This window comes from Myotis lucifugus, unplaced genomic scaffold, assembly GCF_000147115.1.
Source record: "Myotis lucifugus unplaced genomic scaffold, Myoluc2.0 scaffold_151, whole genome shotgun sequence".
In the NCBI taxonomy this organism is placed as follows: Eukaryota; Metazoa; Chordata; class Mammalia; order Chiroptera; family Vespertilionidae; genus Myotis; species Myotis lucifugus.
In genome coordinates, this window is record NW_005871199.1 from 413,970 (window position 1) to 431,160 (window position 17,191).

The 17,191-nt window shown below is 51.4% G+C and overlaps 1 protein-coding gene across 1 annotated transcript in view; it reads right to left on the reverse strand.

Moving 5' to 3' along the window:
* Positions 1 to 17,191, reverse strand: part of IL6R (interleukin 6 receptor) — a 29,716-nt gene that overhangs the window by 9,010 nt on the left and 3,515 nt on the right. The window contains 6 exon segments of the mRNA XM_023759166.1: positions 2,975 to 3,062; positions 3,995 to 4,064; positions 5,124 to 5,173; positions 15,928 to 16,069; positions 16,548 to 16,714; positions 16,982 to 17,159. Coding sequence (XP_023614934.1) covers positions 2,975 to 3,062; positions 3,995 to 4,064; positions 5,124 to 5,173; positions 15,928 to 16,069; positions 16,548 to 16,714; positions 16,982 to 17,159 — 695 coding nt within the window.

Consider the following 17,191-nt stretch of genomic DNA (forward strand, 5'->3'; position numbering starts at 1 on the left):
TCTAAATCACTGGCATATACACATAGGAGTCCTCCCCTAACAGTGCCGGCCCATTCTAGATAAATGTGCCGGGAAAGAATTCTCTGCTAGGAGAATCCCCAGCACAGCGCGGCATACGATGAAGAGAGGAAAGCGGGGGGGCCTGGGGCGTACAGTGGGGAGAACTGGGCCCTGTAAGGCGTGACATCCACTTAAGAAGACGGCCCATCTTTCCGGATGACGCACTTGAAGTCTTAAAAATTATCACTGATATTTGTGGAAAATATTTAGGAAAAGACTTTGCCTGAAATGCCAAATAAATGTGTTAAAAAGAAAAATATGGTACCATGGACGGTAAGGATGTACTTCAACCTGCCTCTCACATCCTGCCTGTTGTAATGTGGCCACCCCAACGGTCCTGGGCCTCGGCCATTTTGGCAACTCTGACACGAGGGACTTGGAGACTAGAGGGGTTTTCAACACTTGAAATAACTGGCCTCTTTTCAAATAAATGTGCCTTATACGGGCGAGAATGGATGCTCGCCAGGCTAGGAAATAAATCACTGATATGTTTCCAGCACAGGGTACTGAGCCCTCCAGGGGCCCTGGTTGTGTAGCAACCAGCTAGTGTACAAGCACCGTCAGCACATTAGCAAACTAGATCTGCGATGCGCGCCGTGGCCGGTTCCCAGCCTAACGCTCCCGGTCAGTGATCAACAGCCCACCAGGATGGCACTGGTTGGAAATGGAGCCAATGGTGGGCTGATGGGACCAACTGGGTCCACCGCTTAGCTGACAGCTGGCTAGCGTGGTTGGCTGGGAGTCTCAGGACGTGGGTTCTAGTCCTGGCTCTGCTAATAACAAACTGTGTCCTTAGGCAAGTCACCTCACCTCTTGGGGCTGTTTCCTCAGATGTATAATTAAAGAATTTGACTAAATGACCTCCAATACCCTATCCAAAGAGCAAGAGCTTTGGGTTTAAATCTTGGCCTTGCCATTGCTGGCTGTGATCACTCCACCTCTCAGTTTTAATCTCCTCATCTGTCAAGTGGAAATCATGATATTTACTCTATGGCAGTGGTTCTCAACCTTCTGGCCCTTTAAATACAGTTCCTCATGTTGTGACCCAACCATAAAATTATTTTCGTTGCTACTTCACAATTGTAATGTTGCTACTGTTATGAATCATAATGTAAATATCTGATATGCAGGATAGTCTTAGGCGACCCCTGTGAAAGGGTCGTTCGACCGCCAAAGGGGTCGGGACCCACAGGTTGAGAACCGCTGCTCTATGGGGTCTGTGATAGGTTAAGAGAAAGGCCTGTGGAAGCTCTAATGATATAGAAACAGAACACAGAAGTATGTGCCTGAGGGCAAGGAATCCCTTTGAAGGCTGTAGAAGACCCGACTGCTGGGATAGCCTCTCTCTGGCCCAAAATTAAAAGACAGTGAGTTCTCAAGCTCCTCCAAGGAGCTACCTCCCCTCATTAGGAACGTTCTCTTTTGCACACCCTTTGGCCAATGTGCTTACCACTTCATTGGAAAATCAAAGTGGAAACAACCCCGAACACACTGAGCTGTCATCTTGCTAACCTTCCAACCCAGACCACCTTACAGTCAAGCCATTTCAGGGTCACTGTGAGGACCCAATGAGCCACCATCTCCCACAACCACCAACTGGAGTCTCCTCCAAGTTACACGCCAAGTGAGAGAAAGGAGGACAGAGAAGGTTCTCCTCCGTCGCATCATCACTGTAATGAACCACCATCAAAGCCAGGGCACAGCCTGGCGTCTTGTAGGGCCTCAGCACAGGCAGGAGTACAACTCCCTGCAGTGAGACCGTGAACATGGGAAGCTGTCTTTACGGCCGTCAGTGACAGCACTGTTAGCTGATTTTTCTGCAAGCTTGGGAGGGAAATGCAAAACCAGTGACCAAATAGAGAGAGACAGGGGTGGATGGGCATGGTGCTACAGCGGCCAGGGTGCCCATTCGGCCTGTCTCCTAACCATGGCCAGAGGACAGCACTAGCACCGAGCATTTAAAGGTGACCTGCTAGGTTTGCTTGTGTTTTGGTTTTGTTTTTAAATATATTTTTATTGATTTCAGAGAAAGGAAGGGAGAGAAAGAGAAAGAGAGAAACATCAATGATGAGAGAATCATCCATTAGCTGTCTCCTGGCATGTCCCCCACTGGGGATCAAGCCCACAAGCCGGGCATGTGCCCTGACCAGGAATTGAACTGTGACCTCCTGGTTCATAGGTCGACGCTCAATCACTGAGCCAAGCTGGCTGGGCTAGTTTTGCTTGTTTTGAGACATGGACTAGCCCCTCGGAGGTCTGACTAGGCACCGAGATTACCTGGGTACATACTGATGTTCCTCACGTGCTACTTTAATCACCTTAGCATGTGGCTCAGGAGGAAGAAGTCATAATCACCTGCAATCCCGGAGCTTGAAGCTCTCCCTCTGGTTTCCACAAGCGGGTTTTCCTGGTGCTTCTCCCTCTCAGGCCCTTCTTCTCACTCCTCCTCCTCTACACTTTCCCATGTCAGAACCATGTCAGAACCCTGGGATCCACAGGGCACAGTCACTGGCCTTATTCCTCTGGCATGGCTCCAACTACCATCTGCACACAGCTACGATCAGAACTGTACCAAATATGTCCATTTGGGGCTTTCACAGGCACCTCAGACTCAGTGGTCCCAACTAGCATCATGTTTTTCCCTCCGTTATTCTCCCTCCAGTGTTTCCAATTTTAAATGCGTGACCCCCCCCCCACACCTAATCTGCCCAGTTGCCAAAGCCAGAAACATGAGGGTCAGCCTTGACTCCTCCGTCTCCTTCCTTCTTCTCATCTATTGTCATCGAATCTTAGCGATCCCACCTCTGAAATACATCTTGAGCCATTTGTGGCTCTCCCACTCACTGCCCCCGTCCCAGCACAGGCGAAGCTAGTGAGATAAGAAATATGCCAACACCCAGGGCCACCCCCCAGGAGGACAACGCCAATGCAGAGGAGCGTTCCGAAGGCCAGGCTTCCTCCAGCCACCAGGAATGTGTACAGGGGTACTGGAGGCTCTTGCACTAGAGGGGAAAAGAGGAGGAGCAGAAGGAAGAGAAAACAATAAGCCACTCAGCTGGTGCTTTCAAAAGTCTCCAAGGAACCTCACCCTGGAGGAGGAAACAGCTCTGCTAACCAGCAGGCCTCTTGCCAGTGTTTTGGCCACAGCCACGCCAGAAGAATCACTCCCAGCAGAGTCTGACAAACCCTGGGATTCTGCCACTTGGCAAGAGATACACCTCAAGCTCAGAGCTTCTGAGCACCCGTGGCCAGCCACAGGCTCCCGCTCCCCTTCAGAGTGGCTTTTCTAGGGGTGCTCAGCCTGCCCCCATAAGGCACAGATGGGGGCAAGAAGCAGAAAGCTTTGGGGCCCTCATTGATGGCAGCTCCATTGAGGACGATGCCAGGGAGGCCCAGGTGCTTTAAATCAAGTGTTTGGGTGCAGCGTTCTCCATGGGGCGTCATCTCTTGCCCGTCTCCCCACTTGGCATTCAAGCTCCAGCCATAGGATCTTCATTCGCTCTTCCACATGCCATGTTCTCCCCACCCCCACCCCCCACCCCGGGGCTCTCCGCACATGGTCTCACATCTCCCCCAGAACACTCTTCCCACCTTCCCTGCACCCCTTTTCTCTCCAGTCCTCCTCGGCCTTTGGGTCTCAGATGAGATGAGGACACTTCCTTTGAGCCGTGACCCCACTCCAAGCTGGGTAAGTGCCAATTGTGAAATGGTTTCCTGATCTGTCTCATTATTCTTGTGGTTCCCTCGTAATACCTTAGCTAACCATATCCAACTTGGACATACAAGGTCATGAAAGAATGTTTGTGCCACTGGTCTTTTCCACGAAGCAGACCGGCCCCCCGCCGACATTTCCAAATAAGAAAGCGCTTTCTACGGAGTTACAAGCCTTTGGTGCCCCTTAGGCCACAGGAATACACACCGATCCAGGGCTCACCTGGGAAGCCTGTCGTGTTGGCAGGATAGTTCGAGGAGATGTTGTCATCCTCTCCGTTGGTAGTAGGTGCCTGTAAAAGACATTCCGCACTGTAAGCCCGTGTCTGTGGATTCCACCTTCATTCGGGACCCAGCTCAGGCACCTCCTCAACCCCCCCACTGCCCCCCGACCCCCCACCACGCCTTTCCTTTGTCTCATGTACCTCTCCAATTTTGACCTGTCACTTTCAACATCTGCAAGATGATCTGCATTATCTGCACCTACACCTCGCCTACTCAAGGTGGGGATTGCTTCCCGTCTGCCACTCCACCAAGAGCTGACGCTGTCCTACGGGTCTGGTTCCAGGGCACAGGTACCACCACTGACGAGGAAAATCACAGGCTGGAATCCTGGCTCTGTGACCACAACTAGCTCTGAGACCGCGGGCAGATTTCTCAACTCAGGTGGGTGTCAGCGTTCTCCCTGAATCTCAGTTCACGTCAGGATCAATGAGACAGCCAACGCAAGGCTCAGGGCCTGGGGCCTTGGCAGGCTCTCGGTCTGTCAGTGCCCCGACACCCTGTGCTGGGAGCACTCTGGCCCAAGGGCCTGGACTTCCCCCCGGAGTTGCTTCCGCTGATCCTGGACAGTCTGGCACGGATGATGGGTGAGGTGCTGCCCAGCTCCGGGAGCGTAGAGCCTCCCCGCTGAGCATGTGGGAATTGGGGACCACGGAGGAGCGGCCGTGGGGTGGGAAATTGGATTACTCGAGGATTTGTTTAAGCGGCTTCGGCGGTAATCCTCTTTCCAGATCATTATGACACCAGGAGTCCACAGGGAAGGGCTCAGAGGAACTGCATCGGAGTCGCACGCTAAGCCTCCCGTGGTGTCCAGAAGCTCAGGGTGAAAGTGCATCCACTGACGGGGCAGCGCAGCTTCGTGAGCCAGCCCCACGCTGCTCTACGCGTCATAAAAGCCCCGGATCGAGAACTGCTGCTGCCCCGTCTTACAGAGCCTTCAAAAGGACACAGTTTGCCCACAGCCACACTGCCCGTAAGTGGCAGAGCTGGGACTTAAACTACATTCTGTCTGGTGCCAGCCACATCGCTCACCGATAGGTGTGGACCCTTTGACAAGAACACGGGCTCACCTTCATGGAAGACACCTCCACCGTGGTCGCAGTTGAAAAACTCGTGGGTTCTGTGGGTAGAAGAAGTAGTATTAATGACTCATGGACCCTGAAGTCCCGTCTGATGGGCTGCAGAAGCAGAATAAAGTTCATCACAATGTTATTTAAAAGGGCAGAATGCTGCCCAGGCGGCGTGGCTCGGTAGTTAAGCGGCAACCTATGAACCAGGAGGTCACGGCTCTATCCCCAGTCGGGGGCGTGCAGGAGGCAGCCAATCGGTGACTCTCTTTCATCACTGATGTTTCTCTCTCTCTCTCCTTCTCCCTTCTTCTCTGAAGTAAAAATACATATATATAAATATATAAAGAATTTAACATAAACAACAAGTTCTCTTCCTCCTGGGTGGACTTAGTACACTTTGCTGGAGAAGCGGCAGGGACCCAGGCCGCCTCACGAGGCCCTTCCCCTCCACGGGAACAGTGTTTCTGCAGAAACCCCAGGGCAGCAGGGGGCTCAGCAGCAGGCGTGGGCCCGAGGGGCCAGGAACTGAAACAGGACGGGGTAGGATGTGTGGAATACTCTGAAATTTAAAAGTATCTTCTTTCCAGTTTATCATTTCTCCATCAAGAAGTGAAAAACACCAGAGGAACGGTTTACACAAAGATGTGCAGCCTCCCGAGCCAGGAGCAAAATAACTAGTAAGAGGTGGAGGCAAGTGTGCCATCCCCGGAGAGAACACCACACACTGGAGGGGACAGACGAGCATGTTCACGCCTCCTTCCCATTGTGCAGAGAGGAAACAGGGGCCCAGAGAGGGAGAGCAACTTGTCCAAGGTCACACAGCAAGTGAGCCCCAAATCAACCAAGAATAAATGGGAAAGACCCTTATTCTCATTGCTTTGTGTTCCTCCCAGCTGAGCCCAGCAAAGGACAGAATCACAGCCGCAAGTGACTGGAGGACGGATGGAGAATGAAAGCAAACGCCAGGAGATGGGCAGCACTGCTGAGGAAATACGGCTGACCATGGATGGTCATTCAGTCCAGTGGTTCCCAAACCCAGCCATGCTCAGCCTTACCCGCGGCCCTTTAGGCTCCACCCTCGACCTATGGCCTCAGAATCTTGGGGATGGGACCAGACATCAGGGTTTGTAAAAGACTCCCCAAACCCAGAGAGAGGTTTTAGGAAGAAAGGGAGACCTGTATAGTTTCTACCCTCAGCTCTGACCCCCATCATGGCATGTGGTCCAGAGAAGGGCGTTTAACCTTTGGTGACTCCGTTTCCCAGGCGCAAAGCGGGGGTTTTAGTTTGGTATCATTTCAAATAACCCAGGAATGTTACCAGAATGAGTAAAAGTTTTCTAATACAGAATAACATTGTCTTACATAACAAGACTTTTTAAACATCTCCCAAGATGACCATGGGGGCCCCTAATTCAGACCATTTTGTCCCGAGACGGAAAGTGGAGTAACTGTTGCATCATTATTAATAATCATTTTCATTTTCCAGATGAAGAAATTAGGGCTCAACGAAGATAAGATTAATAATGCTAAGAGCATACTAATAAAATACCGCTAATATGTCTAGCACCAACATTTTGAGGGTAACTACACACCAGTTCCAAATAGCTCACTTGCCTGTATTATCATCCCATTTCGCCCTCACAGCATCACAGGAGGCGGGCGCTATGACCCCGTTTTACAAAGACACCGAGACTCACGAAGGCTGTGGGAAGCTATTAGCATTGAGGAGCACATTCCTTTTCTGTTTAGGCAAAAGTACTTCCTATTTCTCCTCACGTATTTTATATTTCCTAATGCCTCACTTCACTGCCACGCTGGGTGAAAGAGGGGAAGGAACTATGATTCACTGCCCCCTGTGTACTATTATTTTATAATAAAACTAGAGGCCCGGTGCACGAAATTCCTGCACAGGTAGGGTCCCTAGGCCTGGCCGGCAATCAGGGCCGATCGGGGCCTTCCAGCTGCTGGCTGGGGCCTTCCTTCGTTCCACGCCACCCCCTGGTGGTCAACGCACATCATAGTGAGAAATCAAACTCCTGGACTCCCGTGAGGACACTTTGCATATTAGCCTTTTATATATATAGATGAATGAATGGCCATACTCTAATAAATGAGATTAATAGAAGACCACATGTGTGTTGTGGGGCTTTTTTCATATGAGATTCTAAAACAAGAAACTTTTTTCCATTAATTTGAAAATTGGTTTGGGTTTACTCGCTTGAGTTTTGGAATACAGAAATTCAATATAAAAGACGGCAGAGACCTTCTTCATACAGGATGTGTAACCTTGGTCAAGACCCTTAACCTCTTTTTAGTCCTTGTTTCTTCATTTCTAAGCAAGGGGGTGGCTTCCTCCTGCACAGATCACCCGAGATTACACACTAAAAGCACCTAACTCTGGCCTGGAACACAATAATATTTGTTTAAAAACTGGCCCAATTCTCAAAATTAGGAACAGAGAACACAGTAACTTCTGGGATGTAATGTACAGCATGGTGACTATAGTTAATAACACTGTATTGTATATGCCAGAGTTGCTAAGAGAGTCGATCGTAAAAGTTCTCATCACAAGAAAAAAAATTTGTAACCACTTGTGGCGACGGATTAAGTTAAGTAAACTTACTGTGGTGATCAGTTCACGATATATACATATATCAAATCATACAATGTTATAGGTCCATTATTCTATATAATAAAAGGGTAATATGCAAATTAACCAAAGGGCGGAATGCCCAGTCGCTATGATGCGCACTGACCACCAGGGGGCAGACACTCGATGCAGGAGCTGCCACCTGGTGGTCAGTGCACTCCCATGGGGGAGCACTGCTCAGCCACAAGCCAGGCTAACGGCTGGCGAGCACAGCAGCCCACCTCCACGGCAGCGCTAAGGATGTCCGACTGTGGCTTAGGCCCGCTCCCCATGGGCCAAAGCCATCAGTCAGACATCCCTCAAGGGCTCCCGGACTGTGAAAGGGCACAGGCCAGGCTGAGGGACCCGCCCACCCCCACCCCCTTGAGTGCACAAATGTCATGCACCAGGCCTCTGGTATTAAAATTTTTAAATGATATATAATGACAAGTTAAGATATGGGCTACTGGATAGGGCCCAGGGGTTGAAGTACAGAGAGGAAAAATAGGAGTGGGCTGAGAATTAAAAGAGAAAAAAGAAAGACAAAGGAGGCGACTGGGTGGCAGAGAGATGAGGGAACAAGGAGAGAAGAATGAACCACAAAGCCACACTCATGGGAAGAGCAGGGTTGGGGAGAGACAAGGACACACACAGGCCAACCACCCACAACACCTTCCACTCTGCACATGCTCACTCCCTCCCTTGGCTTCACACCTTCCTTCACACCCTGTAAACCACCAACCAGAAAGTTAATCATTGCTCCACTATTCGAGGGAAAAGAAATCAAAAACCTCAGGAGGAGCTGACAGTCTCCCAGTGGGGTCCCAACACCCCCAAGGATGGTCTGTAAACAAGTCTACTGGCCTTAGGCCAAAAGAGAAACATCCAGAAAAGGTGATGTGGATACCTAGTTGAAGTAAAGTTGCCAAAGTGTCCTTCATTCTGAGCTTACGCCCTATTTCATCCTCTCTTTTATGAAATAACTAGAGGCTCAGTGCACAAATTCGTGCACGGATGGGGCTGATCAGGCGGGCTGGCAGGGGTGACAGGGGCAGTTGGCTGGCCGGCCCCGCCCCCTGGTCAAACGGACAATTTGCATATTAGCCTTTTATTATATAGGAAAGGAGGATGGTGATGGTAAACAGCCACAGCATTTTTCCTTAATTGTTTAATTTTTTGTCCTTACTCAGCAAAAGCAAAAGTTGATGACCTTAGCCCAAGCTGGGAGACTCAATCAGAGCACATACCTAGGTTGTGAGTTCAATCCCTGGTTGGGGAAGGTATGGGAGGCAACCAATCAATGTTTCTCGTCTCTCCCTCTTTCTCTCTCACTCTAAAATCAATTAACATACCCTTAGGGGAGGATTTAAAAAAAAAGTTGATGACCTTCTTGGGTCCTTTTTGAGATGTTATGGACCTGTGAAAAGGAACCTCTGAGCTATGCAGACAGGTTGGGCAGGCAGCGAGAATGTAGGAGGAGGTGATGCAAAGATAAGCTGGACGGAAGAGGGAGTTGACCAGAGGATTACGTGGCTTGAGGATGGAAGGACATGCGTGTGAAGCTGGGCCAGGTTCAGTCCAGCTGGAGGAAATGAGGTAAGTGAAGGGGAGCCAGGCATGCGGCAGAGGTGGGCAGGCAGCCCAGGGAGGCCTTCTGCACACTCAGGAGTTTGAACTTCACGGGAAAAGTAATGGGAGCCGTGGCTGTGGGTTGGGGGGAGACAGATGCCTGCAGCAGTGGTGTGGCTCACACAGAGACAGGAGCTCGAGAAGGAGGGCTGTTGTCAAATGCGCTCCCAGAACGGGATGGCCAGAGGGTTTAGATGACAATACAGGGTGGGGCAAAAGCAGGCTCACAGTTGTGAGTCCGTGAAACAGAGTTTATTCTTGTATTATTATTCATTAACTAGAGGCCCGGTGCATGAAAATTCATGCACAGGAGGGGGGTCCCTCAGCCCAGCCTGCCCCCTCTCACAGTCCGGGAGCCCTCAGGGGCGGGAGGCGACCTGGCGATCAGGGGAAGGTGATGCCCCATCACACCTCTGCTGCTGCCACTGCCGGCAGCGCAAGCCTCTGCCGGCCCTGGTTACCGGAGCCTCAGGCGGCTCTGGGCAGCTGGGGGGCTGAGGGGACTGGGCGCTGCCATCTTGTGGCTGTGGGCACCGCCATCTTTGAGGGTGTGGCAGTCAATTAGCATATTCCCTCCTTATTGGCTGTGGGTGCCGCCATCTTTGAGGGTATGGCAGTCAATTAGCATATTCCCTCCTTATTGGCTGTGGGCGCCACCATCTTTGAGGGCAGGGCAGTCAATTAGCATATTCCCTCCTTATTGGCTGTGGGCGCCGCCATCTTTGAGGGCAGGACAGTCAATTAGCATATTCCCTCCTTATTGGCTGTGGGCGCCGCCATCTTTGAGGGCAGGGCAGTCAATTAGCATATTCCCTCCTTATTGGCTGTGGGCGCCGCCATCTTTGAGGGCAGGGCAGTTAACACTTGGGTTGCGGGAAACGAGTTAAGTCGGCTCGCGTGAATTGCGCGTACTCCGCGGGAGCCGTCTTAAACTCGGTTCATATAGATTTGCGGTGGAGTGCGGGAAACGTGTAAACTCGGGCCGAATGTAACTGCGTATTACCAAATATTTCATTTCAATCGAACCCATACTTCAAAAGATATAGGCATTTTAACGCGCCATCTTATATTTTGGCGGGAAATTCTCTGAGGGCAGGACAGTCAATTAGCATATTCCCTCCCTATTGGCTGAGGGCGCTGCCATCTTTGAGGGCAGGGCAGTTAATTAGCATATTCCCTCCTATTAGATAGGATTACTGCATTATTTTCCATATGAACAACTGTAAGCCTACTTTTGCCCACCCCTGTATATACCTCCCAGGATCCAAGCCAGGGAGACTCACCCGCCTGGACAGTCCCCAGCCCTGGCCTCGGGGCACCCCAAGGGCCCTGCAAATGCAAACCTCTAGCACCTCCTTCAACCACTGGGATCCCCAAAAATGGGTCCACTCTGCTCTCTCCCTGTCACACATAGTTCTCATTATTTTCTGGGTGTAGGTGAGCGGGGTATGAAGCAAAGTGAAAGGAATTTGTTAGGAGCAAGAAATAACCCTCTTATGTCCAAGGGGCTTTTCCCAGGCACCCTGCCCACTTCACAAAGGGGCCTTTGCCAGTCGTTTCTGGAGAAAGCTACTGCCCAGCTGCCCCGTCAGTAACCTCGTCTCCCTGCCCTTCCCTGCCCGCAGTGACACAGTCTCAGTGAGTCACCTGCCTTTGCTGGATGGAGCAGGGACCCCGAGACCTATGACTCAGTGCCCTGCCCTCAAAAAAGGGGAATCTCCCTGGGAACATAGCCCGTGTGCAGCCAGGCACCAGCCTCAAGGGGGCAGCACCCGCCGAAGCCCAGCTCATCAGCCCGGCCTCAGTGGGGTGGCGGATGGGGGGTAAAGGGGTGAGGGAAGCCTCTGGTTTCTCTCTCGGATATATTCCCCCCTGGGGCTTTGAGGATCCCCCCAAAAGCACACATGTACAGGATGGGGAGTTCAAACTCTCCGGCTGCTTATGGGAGAAGAAGCCAAGTGTTCTGACTGAGCTCACGTGGTCACTCTAGCAAGTCACAGGAGCACAGTGACCCGAGGCTGGAAAGTCAGAGACTGCCGCTGCTCTATCACCTCCCACTGCGGGGAGGACGTCGACAATTTAAAAAGGAACGTCACAGATGAGACCAGCTCCGGGGGAGGTGCACAGACAGGTGAGGAGCCCACCAACCAGCCAGCAACAGCCTGGGAACCGAGGCCCAAGCAGACGCAGATCCTCTGGGAATTCCGGAGAATTCGGAGAGCAGGCTAGCAGACTTGTCAGGGGTGACCCCAGAGGGCGAGGCCCTGTGAGGCCAGAGCTGTTCACATAAGAAAGAACTTCCTACTTGAATAGACATTTCTGCAAAGAAAGATAAACAAATGGCCGACACGCGCATGAAAAGATGCTCAACGTCGCTATTCATTATGAAAATGCAAATCAAAACTACAATACCACTTCACACACATTAGGATGGCTACTGTCCAAAACACACAGAAAGTAAGAAGTGCCAGCCAGGATGTGAAGGAACTGGAACCCTGTGCATTGCTGATAGGAATGTAAAATGGTGCAGCCACTTGGAAAACAGTATGGCAGTTCCTCAAAAACTTAAACATGAATTATCATGCCCTGGCCAGTGTGGCTCCGTTGGTTGGGTGGCGTCCCATGCACCAAAAGGTTGCCAGTTCAATTCCCGGTCGGGGCTCGATCCCCAGTAGGGGGTATGCAGGAGGCAGCCAATTGATGTTTCTCTCTCACATAGCTCTCACATCGAAGTTTATCTCTCCCTCTCCCTCTCCTTGGCTCTCACTCTAAAAACCAATTTAAAATGCAAATGAAAAGGAATTACCAAGTGAATCCCACTTCTAGGTTTATACCCAAAAGAATTAAAAGGAGGGACCTGAACAGATATCCTCACTCCCATCTTCATAGCAGCCTTGTGCGCAATAGTCAAAAGGTGGAAGCAAGCCAGATGTCCATCCAGAGAGGAATGGGCAGACAAAATGTGCCATACACACAATGAGATATCATCCAGCCTTAAAAGGGGAGGAAATTCTGACATTTTACAATATGGATGAATCTTGAGGGCACTCTGCTAAGTGAAATACACCAGACACAACAAAAGGCAAATACTGCATGTGATTCTACTTACATGAGGTACCTACAATATCAACCTCAGAGACAGAAAGTAACATGATGGCTGTTAGGGGCTGAGGGAGGGGGAATGGCGAGTTAGTGTTTATGGGCACAGAGTTTCAGTTCTGCAAGAAGAAACAAGTTCTGGAGATGGATGGTGGCGATGGTTGCACAACAACGTGAAAGTCCTTAATGCCACGGAACTATAGATCCTTAAAAATGGTTAAAATAGTAAAGTTTAAGTTATGCATATTTTTACCACAATTCAAAAAAATTTTTTAAAGAAAGGACTGACAAAAACGGGATTTCTTAGAGCTGTTGGTGGAGATCTACGTTCAGCGGCTGGAATCAAAGGTAAGCGGGTGTCCGCGGGTGTCCGCCTATATCCGGGACATTTCCTCTGCACAATGTTGTAATTAACGTTCTTGCCTCACAAAGGCTCCCCGGGCCACATTCATGTTCGGTGTTCACGGAGCGAGTGTGCTGTGGTTCAAAGAGTGTACAAATCAAAGACAACTAGGACCAGGTCAACACCGTCCGGCCCGAAAGGCGTTGTCGTTCATTTAAATGCTTTTCCTACGGAAGATAGAGCAGTTAGGCCTCTCTTCTTATCCAGGTCCGAGGGGAAAATAAGCTGAAGAAAAGGGTCCAGTGGAAAGCTGCCTCCGCTCTTGACGGCCAGGAGACAGGAAGCGCCAACAAAGATCTGAGCCTGCCCTTGACATCATGTGCGGCCAGTAAGGAAGACACCCTCAGCCCAAGCCCGCTCCTCTGGCTCCCCCAGGACAAGGACAAGGACACCCAAACTGCAAAGCCAGGTTAGAGGAAACACCATCACATCACAGCCTCCACATAAAGTCCTCTCCCTGGGGCCTGGGGCCAGGGGAGGAGAAAGGGGTAGGAGTGGGGACAGGCCTGGGCAATGGATGTCACGTCTGCCTTCCCCATTTTATCCAGACACACTCGATTAATGAGTCTTTTTAAATTGCTTAGTGTTTAAGAACGACTGGTTTGGTTCACGACACTGCACAGGCTAAAGAGATCTGACACTGAAACAAGCCTGGAAGTCCTTCTACACGAACACTGGGGACCGCACGACGAGGGGTGGTAAGCTCGCCATCTCTGGAAGCATTCAAGCAGAGGCGGGGTGGCCACTCTCTGGGCTGTAGTCAGAGAGATTCCTGCACTGGGTCTAGGTCTGCTAAATCCTCATCGTTCACAGGAAAGAGTCAAGAGAATGTCTCAAACTGTCTTCTTGGAAAAGCAAACAAACAGCCATATTAGGTTGTTGCTCGGCGCTGAGGAGGGTGCCAACAGAAGAAACAGAAACTGAAAGCCAAGCGGCATCCTCCAGAGAGCAGGACTGGACATGGGGAGGGGTGGGGCGAGAGACACGGGCTGTTATAAGCCCTTCTTTGCTTCTTTGCCTTGGGCATGTATTAATTGGATGAAAATTTTAAAAGTTAAAAAAAATTCCCGTGGTGGCCCGGCTCGGTGGATCCGTTGATTTGGAGTGTCATCCCGAACACCAAAAGGTTGTGAGTTTGATTCCTGGTCAGGGCACATACCTAGGCTTTGGTTTGATCCCCAGTAGAAGAGGCAACTGGTTGATGTTTCTTTCTCACATCAATGTCTCTCTCTCAAATCAATAAAAACATTTTTTTAAAATGCCCATGGGTTCGGTGAGGCTGGGACGGCCCCTGTGAGGCTGAGATGGCCCCGGTGAGGTTGAATCAGCCCCGGTGAGGTTGAGATGGCACCGGTGAGTTTGAGACGGCCCCGGTGAGGTCGAAACGGTCCCAGTGTGGTTGAAACGGCCCCGGTGAGGTTGCCCCGGTGAGGTCAAATCGGCCCCAGTGAGGCTGAGACAGCCCCGGTAAGGTTGAGACGGCCCCGGTGGGGTTGCAACAGCCCCGGTGGAGTTGCAACGGCCCCGGTGAGGTTGAGACGGCCCCGGTGAGGCTGGGACGGCCCCGGTGAGGCTGAGACGGCCCTGGTGAGGTTGAGACGGCCCCGGTGAGGCTGAGACGGCCCAGGTGGGGTTGAGACGGCCCCGGTGGGGTTGAGACGGCCCCCGTGAGGTTGAGGCGGCCCCCGTGAGGCTGAAACGGCCCCCGTGAGGCTGGGACGGCCCCTGTGAGGCGGGGACGGCCCCTGTGAGGCTGAGACGGCCCCTGTGAGACTGAGATGGCCCCTGGGAAGCTGAGAAAAATACCACATGAACTCACTCATTTATGGATAATAAGAAACATTATAGACTGATGAACAAAAATGGATACAGAGGCAGAGCAGCATTGAGCAGAATGTCAAACTACAGTGGGAACTCTGGGGAGGGTTGGGGGGAGTAGGAGATCAACCGAAGGACTTATATGCATGCATATGAGAATAACTAATGGACACAAGACACTGGGGGGTGGGGGAAGCCGGGGGAATGTCAAGGGGGAGAAAAAAGGAGACATGTGTAATACTCTTTGTAATACTTTAAGAAATAAAAATAAAAAAAATTCCCATGGGTTAAAAAAAAAATTAATCATGCAATAACTAAATAATACATTTTCAAAAATATTGAGTAACATTTAATAACATGGAAATGCTCACAATATTTTATATACTATATATATATATAACATATAGAAAATACACACACACAGGAAAGAAGTATACTAAAATGTTCTCACTGGTTTTCTCTAGCTGGGAAGATATACCATTGATAATTATTCTTCATATTTTTCTGGAATTTTTCATGTTCTATAACACACTTATTTCAATCATTCCTCAGAGGCAATTATTACTACCTTTAACATCTTTTTTTGTTTTTATTTACTTATTTTTAAATATTTTTATTGATTTTAGAGAGAGAGGAAGGGAGAGGGAGAGAGAGAAGCATCGATGTGAGAGCGGAACATCAACTGTCTGCATCCTGCACGCCCCCTACAAAACCTGGGCACGTGCCCTGACCTGTAATTGAACCAGCCACCTTCTGGTGCATGGGATGACACCCAACCAACTGAGCCACACCGGCCAGGGCCTTTAACATCTTTTTTTTTTTTTTTAAATAAAAAGCATTAGTAACTGTGGTAAGTTAAATATAGCTACAAATTCTTTGCGGCTCCTGCCATCAAGTTGTGAAATGATTTCCCCTCCTTGAGTCTGGGCTGGCCTCCTGGAAGGGGCCAGGCTTTGGGGAAGAACCCAGGGCCCCAGCCACCTGCTGGCACCAACCGTCAGGCATGTGAGTGAGGCCCCCTAGGGTCCTGCAGGCCTGACGCAACCTCATGTACTGTCTCAGGCAAGACCAACACGAGCGCTGCCTCGCTGCCTCATTTCCAAAATCCTGAGCAGATAAATGGTTTGTTTTACCCCGAGTTTGGGGGTGACTTGTTATATAGCAACAGGTAACTGATGATACAGCAGCAACGCTGAAACATCCCTTCCGTGCCCACCAGCACCTACCTGTCCAGGGGGTGCCCAGGACCTCCTGGCTCCACTCGCTCCACAGGCCGTGCCCAAACTCCTCCCGGGCGCGCAGCTGTACCACGTGCCTCATGCCACTCCAGGCGTCACGGATGGTGCAGCGATACTGCAGCTCCTTGACCTGCGGGCAGAGGCATGTTACTCTCCACACGGACACGATGCCCTTGGCTGCCCTGCCCTTCGGCCCTCCCTCTCTGGGGTCTAGGGGGCGACCCGGCTGGGCATAGCTTCTCCAAGGGCTGCCATCACCCCAGCAGCTCAGAAACACGGGTGCCCTCTGGGCCAACACAGGCAGAAGCTGGAAGTCACTGTCCCACCCGCGTGCACCGTGGAATCCTGCCGGCCACGCCCCGACATGCTCACAGCCCCACTCGCCTCCCAGGTCACTCCCGCGCTCACCAGTAGGCCTACACAGGGAGGTTTGCATTTCCCTTTCATAGGCGATGCCGCCATTTCAGAAAGGCTCAGAGACTCCTCCAGGGCCACGCAGGTGGTGAGTGCGGAACAGGGCCCAGAACCCGCTGCTTTCTTCCTAGCAGCCTTTCTACTGCCCCTGAGTAGCCAGGGGCACTTTTCTATCCAGAAGTAAGAGAAGTTACCATGCATGTGGTGAATGTCTTGGACCGTTCCGCCCGGTATCGCAGCTCGAACTGCAGCCTGTAGAAATATGAGTTCCAGGAGGGCGGGTCTCGCCAGGTGACAGTGAGCCAGCGGGGGTTGCGGTCCACGGCGGTGACCGTGATGTTGACGGGTGGGTCAGGTTGCACTGTGGGAAAAGGATGCTCTTGTGTAGCGGCAACCGTGTACCGAGGAAAGACCCCCCCCCCAGGCTGTGCAAACCCCCACAGCAGGACGCCACCCCAGCCCGAGCACTTCCCCCGCTCCCCTGGTCAGCCACAGCCTGACCTTTTGTCAAGTGAAGCCCCAAAGGCCCAGCTCACCAAACCTTCGCCCAGCCCCTCCCTGCCCCTCCGAGAAGCCCAAGAGGGAAAGAGCTGGAAGGGGCCGAGGAGGCCTGGGAGAGCTTACGTACGGATTCCGTAACCCTCAAACGTGTGGGGTCTGCTGGACTGGCCGCCAGCACTGTTGGCGACGCACAGGGTCACAAGGTAGAAAGAGTTGTCTCCCTCGGGGACGGCCAGCTGGCAGGAGAACTTCTGGGACTCCCGGGAATACTGGTACGGCTCCTGGGAGTCTTCCGGCGGACCGTGCTGCTGCCGACACAAAACAAGAGCCGCCCACT